Source organism: Corvus kubaryi, unplaced genomic scaffold, assembly GCF_017639235.1.
Source record: "Corvus kubaryi isolate FWS band 111438036 unplaced genomic scaffold, C.kubaryi_AGA036_p1.0 128, whole genome shotgun sequence".
NCBI lineage: Eukaryota > Metazoa > Chordata > Aves > Passeriformes > Corvidae > Corvus > Corvus kubaryi.
This window is the reverse complement of record NW_024580663.1, coordinates 996,085-1,018,990: the sequence shown is the minus strand read 5'-3', so window position 1 is coordinate 1,018,990 and position 22,906 is coordinate 996,085. Positions and strand designations below refer to the sequence as shown.

Here is a 22,906-nt window from a genome sequence, read left to right as displayed (position 1 = left end):
TTCTGTACTTTTATCCAGGGGCTGGCTTTGGCAGGAGCAGCAGCAGAAGGGAATTCAGGACAGAAGTCACCTGCGATTGAGCTTTGCAAAGATCGTTCTCAGGAGAGGCACAGCCACTGCTGCTGCCAGCGGCTGGCCCAGGCCCAGAGCAAAGCACAGAGGCTGCACACCAACACCACACCCAGCTGGATGGCACAGACAGCTCCTAGCAGCAGCAGGTGCCATGGACACACACAGCCTTAGCCAAATGCTCCTCAGAACTTCCAGGGAAGCACCTGGCCACGTGGTCCAGGGACACCTCAGCCTGCCATTACCTGCCTGTGACAAACAGATCTGCCACTTAACACAATGGCCTGGACCCACCCACTGTCACTTTGTGTCACCTGTACACCCCTGGGACATCTGTGCTCACACACTCAGCCAGGTACCAGTCCCACAGGCAGCACTGTGTCCCCCATCCAGGCTGGAACCAGCACCCCTGCTGAAAGCAAAGCACTGAATGCTGGGTTAAACTCCTCAGTTACCTGCAGAGTAAGGAGCACAACACTCCAAACTGCTGTGAAGAGCCAGGGCACTGCCCCTTCCTCCCCCAGGGGCTGCACCAGGCCCCTTCCGCACCAGGCCAGGTTTCCAGCTCCCTCTCCCTTCAGGTAGCTTCTCACTACTCTCTCAAGGTCTTAAATCTTGGTGCCTTCCAGTCTGTAGCTTAACAGAGCTCACAGAATCAGCACTTGTTGCTTTCCCCAACACCTTCTCTTATTCAGGAAACTGTCTTGAGTGCCAGAACAAAACCCATCCTTTCCTCCCTCCTAAATACTTGAGCTGGCAGGACAAAGCAGCTGCAAACCCAGTTTTCTTTCCAGTTGATGAGACACACAGCAAGACACGGGGAAAAAGGAGACACAGCTACATTCATGCACCGCCCTGGAAGGCTGGGCTGCTGGAAGCCACAGGGGGCAAGTGCTGCTCAAGCCCACAGCCCGTTTTGCAAGGCTAAGCCCAAGCACAAAGCGCCAGAGGGTGAAGTCCCACTGCTACTGCAGTCACAGGACTTGAGGCACCTTGTGAGAGCAGCAGTGACACTCTCAGAAGAGCCCAACCTCAACCTTTGTGCCTGTGAATGAAGCACAAGTTCCAGAAAGCTACAGCTGCCTGACCGTTCCCTCTGCAGCTCTCACAGGCAGTGAAGTGCTCGTGTTCTCCAGCAAAGGCCAGGATACCAGGAACTCCATGTTGGACACTTTTCTGCTTTTATTTTAAAAAAATCCAGAATGGATCCAGTAACAGTTTTATTATCAATGAAATTTTTTTACCATAAGCAGAGAACAGACACAGGATGGAGCAGAAGGCTCAGACAAGCAAAGTACTGAAGTTCCACACTGCCTCTTCTGTAAGAAATAATGTTACAGCTGAGTCTGCTGTACCTTTCCTTCAGAACAAGGGTACCAGCCTAGCTCAGGGCTAAATGGTCTCTAGCAACATCACCAGCCTTGCCCCTGCTGCTCACAGGCCTCCACCTGCTCCCAGGTACTCAGATCCACCAGGAGGGGCCATGCAGGCCTTACTGTCCACCCCATTCCAGCACAGCTTCCATCTCCACCCTCCAATTTAGTGACATGGTTTCCAAGCTTGGATCTCGGATTTACTACACCATTGTGTCAAGTATTAAATGATCAGCCAGTCCCCAGGTGCTCAGGGGAACACGCTGGGGCCAAACTCGTAACTTTGTCTGGCATGAATTAACTTTCAGCAAGTGACAATTGATCTAGCAGACACATCACTAAGTTTATACATTAAAGAATTTTATATATAGAATACTGCAAAAACACAGTAAGTCTGAATTCTGCCCCTTGCTGCTCAGGAAGGTCCCTTCTCTCCCAAGCATCAAGAAAATCAACCTCTTCATCATTCTCCAGTCAAGGCAAGACAGAAACTCCTTATTGCTTCTCTTCCTTCTGATCTCCTGGACTTCCAGAACCCTCTCGCTCCGAGGCCATCTGTGAACAAATGGGTTTATTACTTGTGGTAACAGCAAACTGCTTCTCCTGGACGTTTTTCCCTGGCTGGCTGCTCCAGTCAGCTCCAGCCTGCAGAACCCTCCTTTAGTGCAATGCGCAGTGTCCACGGGAGAAGGGAAATCTTCATCTCTGCCTGAGCTCTGAGAGGGAGGAACAATCTTCCCATTATTCCCTTTCCCAGGGGATGGCACAGGCAGCACCGAAGGTTTGTTTGGCATCAGGAAAGCAGCTTTCCCCAGGAAAGAGAGCTCAGCACCAGCAAGGTCACCTGGGCAGTGTACCACTGCCAGCCTGGGAGACCTCCCTGCACAGGTAAACACACCCTGGCCAGGTTCCAGTGGCTGGGAGGGCCTTTCACTGGAAGGAGGTGGAGAAGAAAATCCCAATGGTCTTCTACTGTGGCTTCAGGTGGACTGAACAGGATTCACATTTTACAATCACCCTTAAGTAGGTTCAGGAGTTACTTTACTCCTTCAGGCACTCCATGCACTGAGGGGAAAGCCCTCTCCGTGTTCTTCTGGATGCTCATTAGGAGCTTCTCCTTTACCATGGAATGCTGCACAGTAACAGAACACCCAGCCTGGAGGCATAGCCAGATTTCAGGCCTCCACCTCTCCCTGACCTTCCACAGCTGCCCCTTCAGCCAGTGTCACTCAGAGGCAGCTGCACAGAGGCTCAGCACCACCTCCCAGCCTGGCTCTTACCCAGGTTCAGTGTCCTGACTCCCCCTTCCCCATCCAAGGGCCCTGGAAGTGCACTGACCATGGACCTACCTTCTTGTATGCCATTTCAAAGAGTTTCAGGGAAGCCTGCTGCAGGCTGGTTGCTGCCTGCCTGATGTTCTCTCCTGTTTCACTGTCTTTACGAGCCAGAAGTTCTCTCATTTTAGCAATTTCTTCCTTCAATTTGTTGCACTGCAAAAAAAGACACAAAACCCCAAGGTGAGATGCTGCACTTGGTTCACTGACAATCTCCATCCTGTCACTCCACCACCTACTGGCCACAGCAAAACTACCTTTTCATGCCAGAAGCCATGAAGTTAAGCCTCAAAGTGAGCCTGCAGGGCCTAGGACTGTGCCCAGTTCCCAGTGGGCACCTGTCCACTCCACTAACAGTGTCCCAGTTGGCATTAACGGGGCCTGTGTGCTGTCTGGGCAGAGGTGCCAAGGACAGAGCCCTGCAGGGCCTGACAGCTGGCCAACGCCGTGCTCTGTGCCTGGCACAGCTCACCTGGCACAGCCATGCCAGGGGCAGGGAAGGGAGCAGCAAGCTGGTTTTCATGGATATTTAAGGCCTGTCAGGGAGCCAGCGAGCAGGGCTGCTCCTGCCCTGTTAATCCCTGTGCTGCCCATGGGAGCAGGAGCTTGGAGCAGACCAAGAGAGCAGGCTCATCCCAGCCTGGAGCCATCTGTCAGTCCCTCACACAGGCTGGCACTGCCTCCTCTCCTGGCAGGCTGCTGGAGAGACAGCAGGGCCTCACCTCCCCAGGGAAGCCATAGGGAACAGTCCCTGCAGGGAACAGGGATTTTGGCTCCATACTCCTGTGAGAGAAAACTCCAGTGATCGTAATTCCAAACAGAGCCAGCCAGTATCAAGGAATCACAGAATAGTTTGGGTGGGAAGGAACCTTAGAGATCATCTCATTCCACCCCCTGCCATGGCCACTCAACCAAGCTCCAAGCCCCATCCATCCTGGCCATGGACACTTCCAGGGATGGGGCAACCACAGCTTCTCTGGGGCCTCGCAGGGGAGAATTTCTTCCCAATATCCTGCCTAACCCTGCCCTCTGTCAGTTTAAAACCACTGCCCCTCGTCCTGTCCCCATCTGCTGGCAGAGAAACAGCCTTTAACTGACCAGAGGCTGCTACCAACAAACCATAATCGTGTTCCCTCAGACACCTCAGAGACCCCAGGAGCCCTCTTATTCTGCTTCCCAAAGTTGTTAAATTGGTAATTGGGCACATGCTCTTCTAAACTTGGCTTTTGAAATTCACAATACACTGCCTCAGAGTGGTGTGAAAAGCACTCCTGGATATTAAATATCCACTTCACTTCAAAGAGAAAAACTGGAGTTAAGTGGACACTGACTTCTGTTGCCCCCAAGTTCTTGGGTGCTGTGCATGCACTGCCAGGAGAGCACAGCAGCTCTGCCCCTGTCCCTGTGCTGACATGGACAGGCACTGTCCACAATCTCCAGCCTTGAGCAAACCCTCCTCTGAGGAGCCAGCCACAGCACAGCCCTTATCACAACACTGCAAGGCCATGCAAAGGACACAGCTCTTGCAGAAACCTCTCATCAGCAGCTTCCCAGGCGCTCAGATCCTCAGTGACACCAACCCTGCACTTTGAAATGGGTTATTTGCCATCACCCAAACCCTGCTCCTCTAAAGATGTCTGTCCATCCTCCCCTCTGCCACACCCACCCCTCCCATCGAGGGCCACATCCAGAGGTGCAGGGCTGTGCCACCTTCACCCAGCATGGAAACACAGCCAGAGCTGGTGCCACTGGCCAGAGCCAGCTGGGAGTTACATGGGATGTGAGCAATGATTTCATAAGGGATTTAGCTTTAGCACTCCAGGATCAGGAACCACCCACCTCATCTGCTGGCAGCTGATCCTTGAACTCTTCCATCTTGGACTCCGTGTCGTGGATGATGCCCTCGGCCATGTTCACGGCCTCCACACGTTCCTGGGGAAGACAGCTCATGAGGGCTGCTGCCACTGGTGACACAAGTGGTGACATTCCATGCCCCAAACTGCCAAGCTCCGCCCAAGTTCCCACCCAGGGTCCTTCTCCATGGCAGCAGGGCAAGAAGAAACGCAAGCGAACCATTTCTAGGGGCACTGTGGCCCCACAGGGCCCTGAGAGGAGTCAGTGCCAGCCTGCCCTCACGAGTGGTCACACTCACATGCACTCCCCTGAACTGCAAGTGACCAATGCAGCACCACTGCTGGCACATGGGCAAGGACAGAGACCTTGGGGACAGCGCAGCACACTCAGCGCCTTGGGAAAGCACCAGAGCTTTTGGAGAGTATCCTTAAGCTTCTTCAGCACCAGGGGCACTAGAGACAACTCAAATGCTGGGTGGAACTCATGTTCCCTTACTACAAAAACTCCCATTTATGCATTCCTGATACTTTCATGGCAGTAAAACCAGGATCAGAAACGTCTAATGAGGCAATTTTGAAAATTACAGTTACACAAGTCAAGTCAAAAGAAGTGTTAGGTAAAATAACCTCATCACCCTCCTCTGAGAGTTCACTGGACAGGGGTGAGTTCCACTTCAGGACTACAACAGAGAGGAACTTGTCCAGGAATTTAAGATACAAAGTAAGGCAGCAGGACAGTTTCCAGTGCAGCCTCTTTAAATGCCAGACCTCCCCTACGCTCCATGGAAACGATGAGGTTATTGAAACAGTGGGACTTTCAGAGCAAGGTCTTTGAAGGTTCTCCAGATAACCTACAAATGCCCATCAGCCACTGCTTTGTGGCTTTAGAGGTTTTGAGGCAAGGCAGTGCTGCTTCCCGAGAATTTATTCCACGCCTTCTCCCCCCTTCAGTCCTCTTCTGATCCCTTCCCTACTGGGGGCAAGATGTACAGCACGGCCTGGACACCTGAGACAGGCTCCTACAGACTGAAGGACACAAAGTGGATCAATTCCATGTGCCAGTTTCAGCAATCACTAAACATATGCTGCTGCCACATCCCAGAGTCAGCCTGTGCTGTGTCTGCTTAAAAATCAATGCTCTATATTTAGTTGCGTAAGTCATTAGTACTACCCTCATTAAACCAATTAGTTCCAACCATTAATCCTGTGTGTATCACAGGTTCAGTCGCTCCCCCATGGCAAGTGCCAGTCTTGGGAAGATTTCCATCACCTCCTCCTGGCCTCACCTGCACCAAGGGCCAGCACTGCTCACATGGACACAGCATTCCAGGTGCCACACTGAGACCTGGCCCACTGTGGCAAGCAACTTCCCACTTATGAATGAAGAGGCTGAGGTGCTGCTTTGTCTGGCAGGTTCTATAAATTAAGCTTTAAGCTCAGAAAGAGTAGCTTAACTAAAACACTGCTCCATTTAACCCGAGCACAGCTGTGAGCACCCAGGCTGGCTGCAAATGCACAGCTGAGGGGGACAGTGGAGAGCAGCGATGACAAAAACCCTCAGCAGAGCTGCAAAGCTGTTTGCCATGAGCAGCATGGCATGGGTTTGCTCCCTGCTGCCTCCGTGTTCCAGGAATTCCTCAGGGAGCAGTAAAGTGCAGTCACACAGGGCAAGGTACCCAACCCCAAGACCCAAATGCCTCTGCAAACACTTTCCTGCAACCCTGGAGTGTCAACTGAACGTAGGGAAAGGAGCAGATGCTTGGGTAAGAGCTCAGAGAGAGAGCCCAGAGCCCCCCAGGGGTGGGCACAGCTGAAAGCACAGAATGGTGAAAGCAGCAGGTCCTCTGCACCCTGGAAGACCCCAGAACCCCCTGTTACCTTTCTCCGCCTGTCCTCCTCCGCATATTTCTCTGCATTCTTCACCATGTTCTCAATTTCATCTTTGCTGAGGCCGCCAGAGGACTGGATAACAACTGCAGCAGAGAAGAACATGAATAAAGGATCTGCTCTCACCTTTGAGAGGAGGATTGTTCCCCAACCTAACAGCAGCAGCCTCGCTCAGAGACTCTGCACCTGGGGAGGCCCCGTGGGAAGGACAAAGACAGCCACTCTTCAAAGAGCCACTGATGCTGCTGGCAAGGTAAAAGCCTCATCTCTTGGATCTACAACTCCCCAGCTCTGCTAGACACTTCCTGCCTGCTGGTCTGCAAGTCACTTTGGCCAGTCTTCAGTTAATCCTCCTGGAAAGGGAGGGTGCACCAAAGTCTTCAAACCAAAGGAGCATCCCAGATTAAAACCACAGAACTAAAAAAAAAAAATCAGAACTAAAATCCCTCAAACAAACAAACCCTCCAGCAAAAACCCAACCAACAAAAAAATGCAAGGAGAAGGAATGGTTTCACCAAAGATTCCTTTCCCTGTTGGAAAGCAGCCCAGGCTGGTGGCAGGGTAAGACAACATTCCCCACCCCGCTCCTCACATTGCCCTTAATAAGGAAATGGAGCACGATTCTATGGGCCGGCTCTTACACGTCCCCTTCTTGGTCTTTTTCCCTCTATTAGTGTCAAAAAACATAGTCTAGACTTGGGCTTTACTGCAAGAATTAGTGTAATTTCACTGCAATAGGAGCATCACAATGCCCATAAAAGTGCATGCTACCAGCACCATTTAAAGGAAGTTTTCTGTGGAATATCTGTCAGTGGTACAAAACCCTGAACAAAGATCCACGGAGAGGTGTCCTTTGGATACCTATGTGGGATGAGCAATTCAGCTTTGTAATTAGGACCACATTTACATAGAGGTAGGCAGCTAAAAGTAATTCTGGTTGCCTGTTACCAGGAGCCTTTTACTCAGCAGTAGAAGGCTGCCACACATCCAAGATCTCCAAGGAAATCAAAGTAACAAGCAGGGTGGGTTTGGTACCAAACTGCTGCCAAAAAGCCCAGCAGTGTGATGAGAAGCAGCACACACATTCCAGATGTGCATAGTTAGTACTTCTGCTAACTGGAGCATTTCACTGCTCAAGGGTTCTCTCCAAGAAACAGCTGAAGGGCAGTACAGAGGCTTCCAGTTTTAAGGGAGAAGAGAGATCTATTTTCTATCAGGGGAACCTGTAAATGCTTCAAATTAATCTCCTGAACCCACCACAGAGCTTTAGAAACCATCGACTGTGTCATTAATTACCCCAGCACACAGGGCCCAACACTGCACTGCACCACAGAGCAGAACACACTGACAGCTTGAAGTCCCTGAGCCTCCTGCCAGCTGGAGACACTTCCAGCCTAAGTGGATGGAAATGAACAAGGTGGTTACAGGGAAAGCCTGCTGCTTCAAAATATCCCAATCTCCAGACCTTTATAATGGAGTAATTACAAACAAACAGGGTCCTGGCACAGGGCTGGTCTGCTCAGCTGTACTTGGCACACCCTGGAGTCAGAGATCATCCTGATTTGACTCCTCCCTTAAAAGCTGGCACCTTCATGCAGCCAGGCTCACTAACAGCAATCCCTGTGTGCTCCCAAAGGAACAGCTCTCTCAGCAGCACAGCTCAAGGACAACTCATACAAGGTGCTGCATTCCCAAACCTCCATTTCTGTCCCTTCAGAGTTAACACAGGGCACATGTGACTACCCCAAACACCTCAGTGACACATGACACCCCTGTGAAGCAGCAGGAGCACAGCCCACCAACACCAGTGACCCTCAGTAAGCCAACCTGTGTGCCCAGCATCTGGGCACTGGGACACAGCTGATCCATGCAGGAAACCCTGCACTCTGCTCAAATGTTGCTGTAATTATTCCAGATGGCAAGACCAAGGCAGGACTGTCACACAGGGCAAAACCACTTGGCATGTGGTGAAACTGTGCCACTGAGGGCTGCCTTGACTTGGCATAGGCAGGTGTTCATCTCTGCCTAACATGCAAGGAGAGCATCCACTGGCAGCAGCCTCTGTCAGGAGGTTACTGGGGAAGGCAGAGGCTGTGAGCTTACAGAAGCTTTACTACCTTAGGACACACCCACAGCTCAGCTCTCACCTCTCCCTTTGCCCACCTCATCAGCCTTTCCAGGGCAGACAGGCTCAGATGACTTCAGCTACATCTGTGCTGCACTGGCAATAGACTGAAGAGTAAGGGCTACCCAAGCATCGAGCCCCAGGCTCCATCCCCACCCCCGACTGTGGGATGCCATCCAGGCAGCACTGCACTCCCCCAGAGTCACTCAGCGTCACCCCAGCGCTCCCTGCTCCCCTCCCTGTCCTGCCCAGAGCACTCACTCTGCTGCTCCCGCCCGGTGCCCTTGTCCTTGGCTGACACGTGCACGATGCCGTTGGCGTCGATGTCGAAGGTGACCTCGATCTGGGGCACTCCCCGTGGCGCTGGAGGGATCCCGACCTGAGGAACGACAGGGACAGAGCTCAGGGGACGAGGGCTGGGCACATCACCCTGGGGATGTGCTACTGAATGCACCACTAACCAACCCTCGGAGCTGAGTCCTCTAAGTACCTGGTGGCACCATGTGTGCATTGGTATCCTGACAGATTTAATGTGATACAGGTTTCTGCCCTGGACAAGTGCACAGAAACGACAAGAGAGAACCCCCAGGTCTGGTTCCAAGGTGGTACAAGTTCTGTTTTATTGCTACACAAGCCCCTCTTCCATAGCTGTGGCAGGATGCTCTGTTTCCTCAGCTCTGGACACAGACTTCACTGGCCACCTCTGAGGAACCATTTTAAGACACTGAGAGGCAGCACAGCTTCCTCCAAACGTACAAAAGAAAGGCGAAGCCCTTCCTTTCTGCAGGGCTCTTCCTAGGAAGTTCAGACAAACTTGAACAGTTTAACAGTGCCAATCTTTGCCAGCACTGACCAAACCCATTCTGCTCAGGGAGCTGGTTGGGGAGCCCCCCTCTGCTCCCAGAAATCCTGGAGCACAGCTGTTCCCCAGGGAGCAGGGCTTGGTACTCAGTTCACAAAGTCTCCACAGAATTCTTCAGAATGATGTGTTGACAGTTTAACATCACAGCACACACCCTGCAATCCCAACCAGGCCACAAACACCCTGGGATACCACAGCTCACACTGGCTCCACTCCCAGGGGGTCACTGGGCTTCGAGTTCCCCTGGGGACTGCAGGTGTCCTGGAGCCTGCTCCATGTCCCATCTTTGCTACACCAGAGGAAAGCCCAGCATTCAGGTTATCTGCTGGTACTGGTACTGCCCAGGGCTTTTTATACCCAGAGAGTCCTTCTTTGTGACCAGGCCCTAAAGCTGCAGCAGCCCCAGTGCCACATGAGACTGCTCAGAAACTCTGAGCTCCATCTTCAATGCCAGTTGGTTCCCTGCCACAGAAAGGTGGCCCCAGGGCCAGGCTGTGCCTCTGGAGGCTGCTTTTGTACTAAAAACAGGGTCAAATGTCTTCTGTAAGATGACACTGCCTCAACACTGCCTTCAGGGAGCAACTGAAATGGAGAAGGCCCTGAATGTCTCCAAGAAGGTCAAGTCTAAGGTCATAAATAGAGAAGGCAACGCACCAATGTGAACTGGCCAAGCAGTTTGTTGTCACTGGCCATCTCTCTCTCTCCCTGGCACACTTTGATCTCCACTTGTGTTTGCCCATCAGCAGCTGTAGAAAACACCTATGGAAAAGGAACAGGAAGTTACTGTACAGCTAACTGGAACACACAAACGTCTGCAGTCACAAGCTGACTGAACAAGGAATAAAAGGAAGCTACTTAGAAGGGAAAATCATGAAACGCTTGCTGTTCTCATGTTCCTCTGACAAAACTCCAAGGCATCAAGGCTAGCAAGAGCCAAGCTCACCGTAATCTTGTCCTGTAGGCACCCAGGCACACAAAACCTGCCCCTCCATGGCAGCAGCAGGTTCCAGGGTAGCCACACAGCCCGAGAACATCTCCCCCTGAAGCAGCAGGCTCCAGCCCATGCCCCAGGCAGCTCAGGTGTTATCAGAGAGAGCACACAGCAGCAGGCCCAGACAAGGCCAAGGGAAGGAAAGGATCACACCCAAGTTACCAGGACATTACAATGCAGAGAAAAGATAACCCCTTCCGAGGCACAGAGCCAAGCAAGGCGCTCTCCCACGGGCATGGTGCTCAGAACCCGGAAGGTCTCCACACAATTCTTCTTCAGAATGATGTGTTGACAGTTGGCATCACAGCACGCACACTACAACAACCCTGACCGGGCCACGAACAGCCTGGGATATCTTGGCACCCATTAACTCAGCTGCCCTCCCCTCCTAGGCACACCAATAATCAGAGATACTCAGTGGCTGACATCAAACCTGATTTCTCCACCGCTTCCCTTGCCATCTACTTGGGATGCTTTGGGTGGCCTTTCCTGAGCTGTCTGAGACCACCAGCAAAGTCCCACCCATCCAGAGTCAGCTCTTACCTGGCTCTTCTTGGTGGGGATGGTGGTATTCCTGTTGATGAGCTTTGTGAAGACACCTCCCAGGGTCTCAATGCCCAGGGAGAGGGGGGTTACATCCAGCAGCAGCACATCTGTCACATCACCAGCTAACACCCCACCCTGGATAGCTGCTCCAATAGCCACGGCCTCGTCAGGGTTGACTGCTTTGCTCGGAGCACGGCCAAACAATTCCTGCACAGTCTGCTGCACCTGAACAGAGACACAGCACAGCTCATCCGTGGGGGAACCACCATGGCCAGAGCTGCCATGGAAGCCTGTGGCATGAAGGAAACCCTGAGCCTCAGCTCTGTGCCTCTCCCTCCGTGCCCATCCTCCTGCACAGCACTGAATGCCCTCACTCCAGCCCAGACAGCCCCTTCTGCAGAGGCTCTGTCTGCCAGCTGCAAGGCAGCCTCCACCAGTGCCTCCACACAGCCCAACCACACTCAGAGGGGATCATTCCAGGCTTATCTAGGAGTCAAGGACTGCTCCCTGGGAACGGTGCAAGCCAACACACAGCAGGACACAGCTGCCAAGGACAGCACAGATGTGGAGGCAGAGCACAGGGAAGGTAAAAAATCCAGCAGCACAGTTCATGGTGATTGTGTGCAGTAAAGGAAAAAAAAAAGGGAGTTGTATGTAGAACAGTACTTTCCAACTCTTTATTTCGTGGGCTGTTCCAGCAGAGGTGTGCTGCGTCAGCACTCTGAGCTCTGCTGTCAGCTCTGCTCGGCCCATTCCCAAGGACTGTGCTTATGATCCCAACAGATTTCCTGCCGAAGCACCCAGACAGGAATGCACCGAGGGTCTGCCCCAGAGCACAGCTCAGAACTGCCCTCCTCTGCCCTACAAGGGAAGGCTGTGGGCTCCTCTCTGAGTACAGGTATTGGGCACCCCAGCACAGGTGAGTGAGATGTGCCTGGAAAATTGCTGGAAGCAAACACCCAACTGTGCACCACAGCCAGGAGACACCTGCCCAGGGTGCTCACTAGAGAAGAGGACTCTATGTGTGAGCACGTAATTAAATCCAAGTCTTTCCCTCTGGAGGTGTATTTTACAGTACAAAACAATACTTGTAACCACCCACGGGCCATCTCCTGCAGTGCTGGCCATGGGAGTGCTCCAGAGAAGCCACATTCCCTCCTGGGGGGGGAAGAGAACAGAACAAGGTGCCCCAAGAGCAGGTTTGGGCTGTGTCCAACACGCTGGCACATTTCAGAGGAAGAGCTGTAACTCAGGAAAGCATTCTGCCAGCTCAGAGCCACACATGCTGGGAGTTATGAGGGGAAGAAGGAAAAATAAAAATTAGTATTTAAGTCCTGTCTTCCACCCCTAAAGGATAGATAATGTTTCAGGAAAAGGCTCTGTGTTTGTCAACACTTTATATGTAGGTAATCACACCATTTTTCCTTCATCCAGCTGGAACATCAAGGACTTTGGGAATGTATAGCAGAGTTACTTCACTTGAGCTTTGGCCAGAGCAGGAGCTTCTGTTTATCTTGCTGCTCTGGCTCCCCTGCCTGGGTGACCTTCTGCTCACACCAGTATCACCTCCAGCCACCAGGCTCATCGATACAGGAAGGAAAAACCCTCCCACCAAACCCCAAATCAACCCCAAGCAGGACCATGTACACACCTCCTGTCATAGAGAGGACCTGCAAATCCCAAAGCAACAAACGGTCCAAACCTGACTGATCCCTCTGGAGTGAGATTTTGGTGCTCTCTGTAGGAAAGGACAGGCTGTAGCCCTGGAGAGAGCAGTGTACATCCATGTTCAGCTCTGGGATGGGGAGCAGCAGCAGGCATGGCTGGAACAGGAGCAGTAAATCACCTGCAGACAGCACCTTATCGGCAGGACTGTGCATGTCAGCACAGAAGGCTTTAAAGCTACCTGCTGCTGCTTATCTCCACAGAATGTAAGGGCCAGGCTTCAGATAAGGAGTGTCTGGAAGAGCCAGGTAAACAGGCCTGCCAACAGCAGCCTCCAACAGGTAGCTCTGAATACAGAACACCTCTGAATACACACAACCAGCAGGTATCAGTGCTTCTGCTCATCCAAGTTCTTCACAGCTCTGCGTGCTGGAAATCCCTCAAAAGGCACAGATCACTGAGAAATGGCTGTCATTGAAGTGTACCTTTACCACACACTGAGTCCACAACAAGAGGAAATGCCCTGTACTTCTCAACAATGCTGCTCATGTCCAGTGCACACCAGAATGTCAGGCTGCAGCTGGACTTTCAGCTCCCAGCATCTCCCACTTGACTCCATAAAGTGCAACTCTGCACCAGCTCCCAGCTAAGCTAAGTAAATGGAATGAGAGGCCCTGGGCAGTGCTCCCATGGGATCCTCAGTGCTGAGGCTGCTCTGAGCACTCCCAGCTCTTCTGTCCTGGTCCCTGAGACAGCAAGCACGGGGCAGCTGTGCCAGCCCTGCCTGGAACGGGCACTGAGCTCATACCTTTGGCATTCTGGTCATGCCACCGACGAGGATGACTTCCCCAATGTCACTCTTGCTGACTTCAGCATCCTGCATGGCTTTCTGGCAGGGGGCAACTGTCCTCTTGATCAGGTCAGCCACGATGCCCTCGAACTGCGCCCGACTCAGCTTCATGTTCAAGTGCTTTGGTCCGGAGGCATCCATGGTCAGGTAGGGCAGGTTGATGTCAGTCTGTGGCACGGAAACAGGCTCACAATGAAAACCAGGAATGGGCTTTACATCAACTTAGAGGTTCTGCTTGGCCTGTACTGAAGCATCTGCATGGCTGTTCACCCTCCAGCCCAGTTTAAGTGGCAGCAGGCACACTTTTATGTTTGACATTTCAGAGAAAAGACAATTATTTTGTTCCACACCTCATGGGTACAACTGTTAAACCCGAATTTTAATACTTTGTTATTTCAAGGTCTTTCATTGTTGAGAAAAACAATTTGTCATAGCCAGGAGGTAAGAGCAGAAACACTGGAAGTGACAATCTTAATCTTCTTCCTTCAGCACAACCCAGAAGAAAGCCCATCCTCAGAGTTCCAAAGATTCTGCCAACTAACATTCCACACCAGGTAAACTCCTTTGAAGGAAATAACTAATGGCTGTTTTCTAGATGCCAACAAGTCACGTTCAACAGCCAGTCTGCTGCCATTTAACACAAAGTTAATTAGAGCATCCCCACTTCTTATGGCTGTTTGTCACATGCTGGATTTTTAAAGCAGATCTTACAACTGAAATCATCTGATTTGAGTGCTGAGTCATTCAGACATCAAGAGACACTACAATCCAAAGCAATTAAAACATTAGTGCTTTAAGATCTAGAGATTACGTTTACACATGAATTAAAGCCATGCTGCTGACTAGAGGTGTGCACTCACTTTATAAACAGCATGGTCAAAAGTATTAGGGGAAAATGGGGCCAAAAGCAAGTTGTTTTCCCTTCACTGCTAAAGAGTTAAGGAATTCAGTCTTTCCTGGTATGAGCAAACTGCATTTGCCAGCTCTTGAGCTCATAAAACAGAGCTTGCTATGTCTCTGGCAGAACTGTGCAGCCATTGTGACTGCCCTCAACTCCGTGCTATGAGCTCCCCACTGGCCAGCAAAGACCACCATCAGATAAAATTAAAGATGCTTATTCAGAACCTAGAACTTGGCAGAGTACCCATTTCAATTACTATATAATTGACCTTAATTTCACTTAGCCAGGACTATTACACTCCCAACTTGCTGCCTCTCCAGTTCCTTATTCAGTAATGAATAAAAGACACGCTTGACTGCATTAATATACAAAGCTGACGGAAAAAAGGAAGGAGGGTGTCTGTTGCCCATCGTCCAGACAACTCATCTATAGGCAAGTAAGTCAAGATTCTTTATAGGCATTACTACACAAATTAGCTGTTTCAGTGCAATGAGCAGCACCAAGGTTTTGGAACTGCTTGCACAGAGCTGTAAGTGGTTCCAGCAATCCAGCAGCACTGGCTGCAGCTGAATTCCCTGATGCCCATCACACTTCTGAAGTACAGAACAGGTTGGGAACAAGGTCACATTCCCTGCAAGATCAGAAAATGTGGTACCAGAAAAAGGGAAAAATGCAGCACCCAACAACTCAGCTTCCACCAGCTCCCTGTGCTCTGAAAGCCCACCCTGCTGATTTGCTGTGCCACTGATGCCATTGGGTCACAGAAGAAAAAACAATGTCAAGAGCTTTGTAAACAAACCCAGTGCAGAACTCAGTGTCTCCCAGGGTTGTACTGGATGCTTTGGATCCAGGCACGTACCTGCACAGATGACGAAAGCTCACACTTGGCTTTCTCTGATGCTTCTCTCACCCTCTGAAGGGCCATGTTGTCTTTAGTCAGGTCCACACCCGTCTAAGTGACAAAAACAGGGTTAACAGACTCTCAGCACCTGCTCAGGAGTCACTTCACCTTCTCAGAACTCTTGAGTGTAAAGCTATTTCTAGAGCAGACTGCTACGTGCACTGCGCTGCTCTCTCCCTGCTGGCAGAGGTGGGGAGCATTTCCAATCTGCCAGGCTCTCTGTTCTGCAAGTGATCATGCAGTGAGTTACAGAGTAAAGCCTGGAAAGGCTGCTGCACCACAGAATGAAAAGACAACACTGAATTAGCAAAGGAGTTGGAATTACATTGCAGTTTCCTCGCAGCAACCCTTGTTTGCATCTGTCCTGTCACATTCAATTGGACCACAGGTGTTTGCTTTTAAAAGTAAGCAGACTGCGTATAGGATAGTCCTGCTACACCAGGAGAAAAAAGGCAGAAGTTCTGCTATTCTATGTCTTCCAGGAGAGGGATGGTCCACCTCAAGAAAACAAGTGTAAGACGTAGAAGCCAAGCTAAAGAGTGTCTGCTAATCCTCTTAAATTCCAACTGTGCCAGAGGTGACAGATCAAGTCCTAATAATTTAAGAGAATTCCCATTCCTCTACAGAAGTGAGGTTGAAAAGCAGTGTAACATAGGACTGTGTTCTCAAAAGACACCTTACCTCTCTCTTGAACTCCTTCACAATATACTGTAGCAAAGCCTGGTCAAAATCTTCTCCACCCAAGAAAGTGTCACCATTGGTGGACTTCACCTCAAAGACTCCCTTCTGGATTTCCAACACAGAGATATCAAAAGTGCCACCACCCAGGTCATAGACTGCAATACTGCAGGGAGAGAGGCAGGACAACATTACTTTCAAGGCAAAGCTGAGTGACTCAGAACTCCCTCTCCTCAAGAGATGACGTGCAGAACTCATGCTGCTGCCCACAAAAGTTAAAAGCCTCTCTAAAGACAGCAGTGAACAATCTCAAAGTGTCCATACCCCCTGAGCACCCAGAGTCCATGTGGGAGTCCCTGGAAGATGTGCTGCACAAAGCCTACCCCTGCCCATTATTTCAGAGAGGGCAGTTCCTGCCTCTTCAAAACCACTCTCACATCCAATGACAAGAGCAGGGACACCAAAACTATTACGGTTTTTTTCAAAATGTGAGGCTTTCCCAGCATTATCATCTACCTCAGACATACAGAATGTCTAACAAAAAGCCTGTACTTCTGTAAGCACCTCTGACAGTGACAGAGGGCTGAATGCAGGCAGGGAAGCTGCAAGCCACTGACAGCTGGCACACCTCAGCACAGCTCCCGTGCTGCCCATCAGCACCTCTGGTGACAGCCTGTCACCCAGCTGTCCTTAGCCACACCCACCACTGCCACCAGAGTGAAAGGTAATTAAATTGACACTCAGGTTTGATAATTAAGTTGTAGGTGCAAGTTATGAACTCTGTCTCTCCCAAGGTTCGTTGGCACAGAACAGAGGTGACATTACAGAGCTCTCACTCACAGCTCTGAGTCCACCTTGGCAGAACTCCAAGCAGTGCTCTAAAGCCCAGTAAGCAGAAGAGGCAAATCCCAGCAGGTTTATCTCAGAGGGTTGGTGCTGTGCACAGGCACTTACACTTTGTCTTCAGACTTGTCCAGCCCATAGGCAAGTGCAGCTGCTGTTGGTTCATTAATCACCCTCAGGACATTCAAGCCAGCGATCTGCCCAGCATCTTTGGTAGCCTGAGGAGGAAAGAGGAGAATGCTGACTGCCGAGAGAAACTGAATGCAATTTATAAGCCCCAAAATCTCCCAGCTTGATGAGTACCTGTCTCTGAGAATCGTTGAAGTAAGCAGGGACTGTGATCACGGCATTCTTTGCTGCATGTCCCAGGTAATTTTCTGGAAGAAAAAGGAGACAAAACAGAAAGTTATTCTTGTATGAACACCAAGTTCATTCACAGAATCACAGAATGGTGGGAAGGGACCATAAAGCTCATCCCATTCCACTCCCTGGCCATGGGCAGGGACACCTTCCACTGTCCCAGGTGGCTCCAAGGCACATCCAGCCTGGCCTTGGGCACTGCCAGGGATCCAGGGGCAGCCACAGCTGCTCTGGGCACCCTGTGCAGGGCCTGCCCACCCTCACAGGGAGAACTTCCTCCTACTGTCTAATCTAAACCTACTCTTTTAGTATGAATCTATTCCCCCTGTCCTGCCCTTTCACGCTTTTGTAAATAGTCTCTCTCCATTAGTACTTAGTTTGAAATTATTTTTCTGAACTAATAGAAGTCAGGCTTCTGGGGAAGATGCAGAGGGAGCAGTGCAGAATTCCGGTCCTTCCACAAAACATGGAACAGTCTGTATACTTCTGACAGCACAGCAATGCACCTCTGCAATCCCATCAGTGACTGGATGCCACTAGTGTGAATTTATCTGAGAACTTGTCTTTTTAGAGTGTGAGACTGAAGCTGTTCTCCATTTTTTTGCCTGTGATGCACTTAGAAGTTGCTCATTTTCATCCCATTTATAGAACCTGCTGTTGCTAACACTTACACAGTACAAATAATGTACATATACCAACTTTATCAGTGTTTGAGACAGCAAGTCAGAAGATGATGTATTACACCCTATTTTCAGGTCTCAAAAAAGGGAAGTCATCAAATGCATATTGCGAGCTGCTAAAAAATACAAATGTGCACGATGCAGTGAGGATGCACAGACAGGACTCATGCCTAGGCACCAGCACAGAGCTTACACACTGCACTGCTCTCTGCTGCTTGCAAAACCATGGCTGAAGTCAGGCAGCACCCAGGCCAAAAGCCAACACGCCTGCAGGAAGCAGATCCGTGCTTAAGACACAGGAACATCACCCTCAAAGTAAGTCAGACCTATCATCTCTAGATGCTCCCACACCACATACTTCTATTTTACTACTGGGTGGAGCTTTAGCAAGTGCACAGGACCTAATACAGAAAACACAGTAACCTTTGGATGAAGCTTCAGTCCTGCCCTCCTCACACTCACTGGACACACGGTATTTAACGAATGAGGCTGCAGAAGGCACTACTGACTGCTCCCTCTCTGTACTACACTCCCAGAAACCACTTTAGGAATTGAGAAAGAGAAGAACATTTCTCCAGGCCAATGGGTATTTTCCCCTAGTGAAGATTTAAAGTCACCACTGGCTAATTAGCTATTAGAGCCCAACAATGGGGTCCTTTGAACACTCCCTCTCTCCCTAAGTGCCACATATCCAGCAGCTGAGTAGGAACAAAGCCACCCCAAGCCTGGCTGCCTCAGCCTGTGCAGCCAGGGAGGCACAAGGACTGCAGCTTCCTAGGAAACAGAGCTCCCCCTTCTGAGTGAGTGTGAATTCAGTTAAAATCAGAATCAATTCAATCAGCAACCAATTCTGGTACGAGTACCTTTTAAGTAAAGCACTGATATTTTGCCAAAGATCCAAGACTGAGGCAGGCACCGATCTTCCTTGAGGCTTCCTAGGAGCCCGCCCTGTTCCCTTCCCCCATCCACAGCCCTGCTCCACACGAGGGTTTGGTACCAGGAAGCACCTTTATGGCTGCAGCACTTCCATGTACAAAGCACAGACACAGCAAAGAGCAGCTGTACCAACCTGCAGTTTCCTTCATCTTCATGAGGACAAAGGCACCGATCTGGCTGGGAGAATAGAGCTTCCCATGAGCCTCCACCCAGGCGTCCCCGTTGGAGGCACGGACGATCTTAAATGGAACGTTCTTACTGAAAACCACAAGAATTCCACTCAGTTTCTGCAGCAGCACAAACCCCTTACAATCATCAGTATCAGCAGATGAACATGTGTAAGTTCTAAACAAAGAGCACTCAACTTGCCAGCAGCAGCCCCAGATCCAGAGTCCCAGAAGTACCAACTACAGAACCTGCTGTTGCCAGCACTTACACAATACAAATCTGTATGCATACCAACTCTGTGTTTGAGACAAGTCAAAAAAATATGTATTACACCCTATTTAAGGTCTCAAAAAAAGAGAATTAAGTCATCAAATGCACATGCAGATGCATGGACAGGACTCATGCCTAGGCACCAGCCGTGCAGAGAGTTTACACGCTGCATTGCTCTCTGCTGCTTTAATCAGATACATCATTTAATCACAAGCCTGAGGTATGATCACACAGCTTTGTTTGCAAACACCTCTAAGAATTAGAGAAGTCTGCACTGCAAGCACCAGCAAGCCTTTTTACTTCTTCTCTGAAAGCCTTAATGTGATAGCAATGAATGCAGCTGAACACAGCCTGGCCCTCAGACAGAAGCACTGCAGCCTTGAGAGCTGAGGGCAGAACAACTTCTCCCAGAGCAGAGTGGTGTTTTCAAACAGAGCAGGTTGTGCCAGCCCCATGGTGTTTGCTGCCCTGGGGCTGGCAGTGGCACCGTCCCCTCACTCACATGTCCTTCTTCACTTCCGAGTCGTCGAAGCGGCGCCCGATGAGGCGCTTGGTGGCGTAGAAGGTGTTGTGGGGGTTGGTGACCGCCTGGCGCTTGGCTGGCATCCCCACCAGGCGCTCGCCCTCGGCCGTGAACGCCACCACTGACGGCGTGGTCCGGGCACCCTCCGAGTTCTCCAGCACCTGGGGGACAAATGGAAGTGTGACATCAACACAGCCACCTTGGGGACACCACTGGGGACACCCCACTTGGAACACTCCTGCTTTACTCACTTTCGCTTGCTTCCCTTCCATGACGGCCACGCAGGAGTTGGTGGTACCCAGGTCAATCCCAATAACGGCACCTTTAATTGCTTCTGAGCTGGAGAGCACATCAGGGAAAGGTAAAATCACCATTGAAGGAAAATAATTACATAGCAAAAAAATGTTCAGTCCTGAAGACAGAACAAAGTAATTTTTCACTCAATGTTGAAGTAAATCCGTGCTGTATCCTGACCTAAGGTGTTTTCTGATTCTTACCCTGCAATTTAAGCTTGTGCCTCTGTTCTGAACCAGATAACTTACAGGTAAATCGCTGCTTGTTAAAATAAACATATATTATTCTTCCCCAGGATATCTTTACTGCATACATATACTTAAGTTTTCTCAACAACCCTTATGATTTTGATATAAAATAGAGTCATAACTAACTCTGTCCCTACAGACAGGACTTATTTTGGGTTACTTTTGATCACAGAATCCCAGAATGGTTTGCGTTGGAAGGGACCTTAAAGCCCATCCAGTCCTGCCCTTGCCATGGGGAGGGGACACCTTCCACTATCCCAGGTTGCTCCAGGCCCCATCTAACCCAGCCTTGAATACTTCCAGGGGCAGAGCAGCCACAGCTTCTCTGCATAACCATGGTGTTCAGACTTGTTTGAAAACATTCACCTGGAGTTAAAACACTAATAAATTATACTTATTTATTTATCATTGCTTAGCATGGGGAGAAGAATCCACAACGATACATCACCTGGCCTATGCAGGGTGCTCTGGGCCAGAGCCAAAGCAAACCACCTTTCTGGTCCTCAGGAGCAACAAGTGAATCTAATCCTCAAAAATGGGAGTGGTTCTCACACAAGACAAATCTGAACCTCCTCTCCAGGAAGAGTGTATTACCCCTTCTGAGGCTCAGAGAATCTCTGAACCACAGCTTTGCTTAGAAACAAAGCCACATTCTGGGATGGAGAAGGCATTCTGCAGGCAGAGCAGGACTGTGTTTATCACCAGGAATGTCACCCAAGCTGCCAGGGGCTCTAACTCCAGTTCCAATAACAAAGCAGTAATCTTGGAACCAGACAGGTTCTGTACCAGACAAACCCAGCTTTCCTAACACAAACAGATGTCCCAGTCCATGGCCTGAATCAGCACCAGCCACAAACATCTAAGTAAGTCACACAACCAACTGCTCCCTTCTCCCATTATCCTGCAACAAGGAAAATTAGTGATTCAAATGCACGTTTATCTGCAGCGGAATGGATGCAGGCACCACTCATTCCATGTCAGTGTAAAACAGTTTGTTCCATCAATGTTGGGATTACTTTTTGTTTGGCTGGCTTTAATCAAACAAATCTCAGCAATCCACATTTTGTGGGCACTGCTGGTGGTGCAAGCAGCAGGGAAGAGCAATTGTCAGAGCTCCCCTGAAGAGAAACAAGAGATAGAGAAACAGCCTTAGAAAAAGTACGTGCAGAGTTTTATTCAGTTTTATTCTGCTGGTTTGGCTTTGTTGCTCAATCCCTGGCTCCAATAATCAGTTGTGGTATCAGAAGAAGAGTAAATGTAAACACCAAACAGCCGAACATGACCACCCCAAGGAACACTTACGCATATCTCCTGCTGGATGCTGCTCTGAGAACGTTTTGGCTGAGGCCATTCCAAAATGTCTGTAAAACAGAAACAATCTAATCAGAACTTAGTTTAAAACATCGAGAGGTCTTCAAACCAAGACTTTCAGAGGCAAACAACGTGTGAAGTCACACTGTCCTACCACAGTGTTTCCTCTTTAAAAACTTAACATTTAACTGCAAACTAATGAAGAATTTCAGGAAGATTCAGACTGACACAGCCGCCCCTCCCCCAATTACTACACTAATTAATCTGCCATAACCCCGATTTCTATGACCAGAACCAAGGTATTTCCCTCATACAGAATAATCTATGAGCATGTTACCAGGCAAAAGAGATTTCAGTAAATCAACACTGACCCTTCAGCGTTCCATGAGCAGAAGCAGATAAACATTAACCCCATTTCTCAGAGCTTTGTGCCTGGTCAGCAACAAATGCCCTATTGCATCCCCTGAGGAACCCGCAGCTGAGGTTTTGCTGCACAACTCCAGCTACACGCCTGGCCCCCCTCTGCACCGCCAAAGCAGCATCCTGGAGAGCTCCGCAAGCGTGATGCCTTTTTCTGATTAAGAACGACCTTCTAACAAGATACCTTAATGGGAACGGGACCGAAACACGAGTATTTTGTTGATATTTAACGACGTAAGGCCCAGGCACAGTGCATGGGTGGCTCGGGATGCGAGGGGCCGGTCTGAGCAGAGCCAGCAGGGCCAGCACAGCGCTGGGGGATTTGCGGTCCCCGCCTGTCCCAAAATCGCCTCGACGTGCCCTCCCCAGCCCGATCCCCGCCGTCACCGTCACACGGACGGTGAGGAATCGAGCAACCTTACCACAAATCTCCTTAGCAGAACACAGGCCCGAGCACGTCAAACAGCCTCCTCTACACCCCTAAGGACCGCTCCGCCCCGCACCCACATCAACCTTCTCCTAACAAAATCCGAGCACTGAGGGGCTGCGGCTGGGCCGGGCGCGGCCCGGGGTAAGCCGGGACTCGCCCGCTGGCAGCGCCTCTCGCAGTGTGCTCCCCCGTCTCTCTGCCCCGGAACCGTCCAAGCCTCAGAGCCCCGCAGTGTCCCCCAGGCCGCCCCCCGCTCCCCTCACGGTCCCCGCTCCCCTCACGGCCCGGACCTGCGCGGGGCGCGCGGGCGGCGCGGGGCTGGCGCGCGGCAGCAGCAGGGGCAGACGCGCCCCGGCCAGGCACGCGCGCAAGCACACTGCGAGAGGCG

At 50.6% G+C, this 22,906-nt stretch overlaps 1 protein-coding gene and 2 non-coding genes across 3 annotated transcripts; all 3 read right to left on the bottom strand.

The window, feature by feature from the left end:
• Nucleotides 1–1,227: 1,227 nt before the first annotated feature.
• Nucleotides 1,228–22,851, bottom strand: HSPA9 (heat shock protein family A (Hsp70) member 9). Its single transcript, XM_042024653.1, has 17 exons — nt 22,809–22,851; nt 21,660–21,718; nt 20,067–20,154; nt 19,795–19,976; nt 18,988–19,112; nt 17,182–17,255; nt 16,990–17,096; nt 16,039–16,201; nt 15,316–15,408; nt 13,514–13,723; nt 11,038–11,265; nt 10,158–10,262; nt 8,903–9,020; nt 6,508–6,602; nt 4,616–4,708; nt 2,792–2,932; nt 1,228–1,997 (listed from the first exon to the last, which is right to left on the bottom strand). The coding sequence occupies exons 3-17, from the start codon at nt 20,085–20,087 to the stop codon at nt 1,938–1,940; spliced, it is 1,815 nt and encodes a 604-aa protein (XP_041880587.1). The 5' UTR covers nt 20,088–20,154; nt 21,660–21,718; nt 22,809–22,851; the 3' UTR covers nt 1,228–1,937.
• Nucleotides 9,585–9,653, bottom strand: LOC121663278. The gene has a single exon (XR_006015589.1). It is a non-coding gene; the product is annotated as a small nucleolar RNA SNORD63 (small nucleolar RNA).
• On the bottom strand, nt 10,732–10,804 carry LOC121663283. Its single transcript, XR_006015590.1, has one exon. It is a non-coding gene; the product is annotated as a small nucleolar RNA SNORD63 (small nucleolar RNA).
• Nucleotides 22,852–22,906: the final 55 nt, after the last annotated feature.

What these genes read in the sequence shown, in the direction of transcription:
- HSPA9 (XM_042024653.1), bottom strand. Translation starts at nt 20,087, where the DNA reads ATGGAAGGGAAGCAAGCGAAA. An exon ending in AGCTTTCGTCATCTGTGCAG is followed by an intron (nt 13,724 to 15,315) that starts GTACGTGCCTGG and finishes TCCGTGCCACAG; the next exon opens with ACTGACATCAACCTGCCCTA. An exon ending in TGCTTGGCCAGTTCACATTG is followed by an intron (nt 9,021 to 10,157) that starts GTGCGTTGCCTT and finishes GTCGTTCCTCAG; the next exon opens with GTCGGGATCCCTCCAGCGCC.